This window comes from Eurypyga helias, unplaced genomic scaffold (genome assembly GCF_000690775.1).
Source record: "Eurypyga helias isolate BGI_N326 unplaced genomic scaffold, ASM69077v1 scaffold35258, whole genome shotgun sequence".
NCBI lineage: Eukaryota > Metazoa > Chordata > Aves > Eurypygiformes > Eurypygidae > Eurypyga > Eurypyga helias.
Genome location: NW_010265646.1, coordinates 7599 through 9442, shown reverse-complemented (window position 1 = coordinate 9442; position 1844 = coordinate 7599). Strand labels below are relative to the sequence as shown.

Sequence of the window (1844 nt, the reverse complement as noted above, 5' to 3'; positions counted from 1 at the left end):
CCCGATGCTTTGGGAAGTGACCCTCCTGGAGAAGGGGCTCACCCTTTCTCCATCACCAGGCTGTGACCCACCAGGGCAGGAACACTGCCGGTGCCTTCCCACCCCACCCCAGCCATCGCCCCAGGGGCTGGGGACAAGCACTTACGTCACACAGTTGCTCCTCGGTCCTGCACCACGGTGCTGGGTTCCTGTGGGATAGAGAGATGTGGATGTCAGTGCTCCTATGGGAACAGGGTGCTGGGATGGGGGACAGGGTCACTGTTGGCCACAGCAGTGACCCATGGTCCCCTGGGCAGAACCCCACTGAGGCAAAAGGAGCTGACTGCCACCCGAGTGCCGCCTCTGCCCTTCCCCATCACGTGCAGGACATGTTGAGCAGCAGCTAACAACCTTCATGGTGGCCCTGGCTGGGACCTAGGGGATGAGGGAGTGTCCAAGTGGTGTCAGGCTCGGTGACAAATGTCCCAGCAAGGTCCCCTCACCGTTCTCCTAGGACCCTGTGTCATGGAGCACATCAAAGCCTGGTGCAGGGTCAGAGGCAAGAACCTGGCGCCATGGAAGGGGGACACGAGGAGAAAATCACCACGTCCCTGGGCTTGCCCTGCACGTAACAGCTTCCCCAGTGATCAAAGGCACCACAGCCATCACCCAAGGCATACTGGGCCATAGGAGGAAGGAGGACCTGTGACCACCTCCAGGTCTCTGTGCGGCTGCCTCGGGCTGCCCTTCTCCACAAAATGGTTCAGACCTTCTAGCCCAGCCACCAGAAAGCAAAGAGGGAAACAATAAACAGCAGGTTCCTGCTTTTTCCTTAGCCCACATTCAGCTAGGCACCTTTCCCTGGGTTCTCCCACGCTGACCCAGTCCTGCCCCATCACACTTCCCTGCCGAGGGCTGCTGGCATGGGCCATGTCTGGCCCATGGAGCTCCAGCAGAGCCAGCCCCAGGGACTGTGCCTGGCTTTGAAGCATGCCAGGGTTTTTACTCAGGTGGTTTGCTCCCTTTTTCTTCCGAGAGCTGTGCCATGTGCCTCGGTGCTGGTTTTGTAGGGCAAACAAAGGCCAGCCCAATGGTGTGACACCGCACCAGGTGCCTGCCCCAAGCCCCCTTCCATGAAGATCATCTTTTTCCCCAACTGCAGAACCGTGGGGGAGCACACGAGTGGATGAACCTGTTGGGTGTCTGCTACACCACTGACAGCATCATTTGCGTGGTGGTAACAGCCCAGAGGCAGTGGCAGGGAGCAAGTCCCCCAAATAGGGGGCCATCAATGGCCAAGCAAACAGTGTCCTCACCAGTGCTGCCCCGGAGCTCTCTAGCACCTCCAGTAAGGTGGTTGGGTGTAAAGGTTGGGAGAAACCTGGGGGCTGGAAGCTCCTGCCAGGGTGGGCTGTCCTCTCTGAGCACAGTCAGCACAAGCCCCTCTGGAGCAGGGAAGAAGAGCCAAGAAATAACCGGCTGGCTTCACTGTTTCCTAGACTTCAAGGCAAGAAAGGTTTTTGGATACATCTGTCCCTGCCTTTACATTGCTGGCCATGTTGAACCCCAGCACTGCAGTGAGGCTGCAGTTTTGGAGAGACCAAGCTATGTGCAGTGTCCAAGCTCCCCCAGGCCAATCTCAATGGATGTCCCCAAAGAGCCCAACCACAAAGGAAAACGCATCCCTTGCCTGAGGGGCAGCTTGGCAGTGGGTCTGCAGCATCCCCCATGCAAGTCAACGCCGTGCAGGTACTGGCAGGGTGGGCGGTGACTCTGCACACCCCAGACATTAGAAAATAGATAAAAAGATGCAATCATAAAAGGTAAGCAGACACAGGGTGGGCAGGACAGGGCAGGTCCCATGC

The 1844-nt window shown here is 58.0% G+C and overlaps 1 protein-coding gene across 1 annotated transcript in view; it reads right to left on the bottom strand.

The window, feature by feature from the left end:
• Nucleotides 1-146: 146 nt before the first annotated feature.
• The window catches only part of RELL2 (RELT-like 2), a 9232-nt gene continuing 7534 nt past the window's right edge, over nucleotides 147-1844 (bottom strand). The window contains exon 6 of the mRNA XM_010156818.1: nucleotides 147-188. Coding sequence (XP_010155120.1) covers nucleotides 147-188 — 42 coding nt within the window. The remainder of the gene's footprint in view (nucleotides 189-1844) is intronic.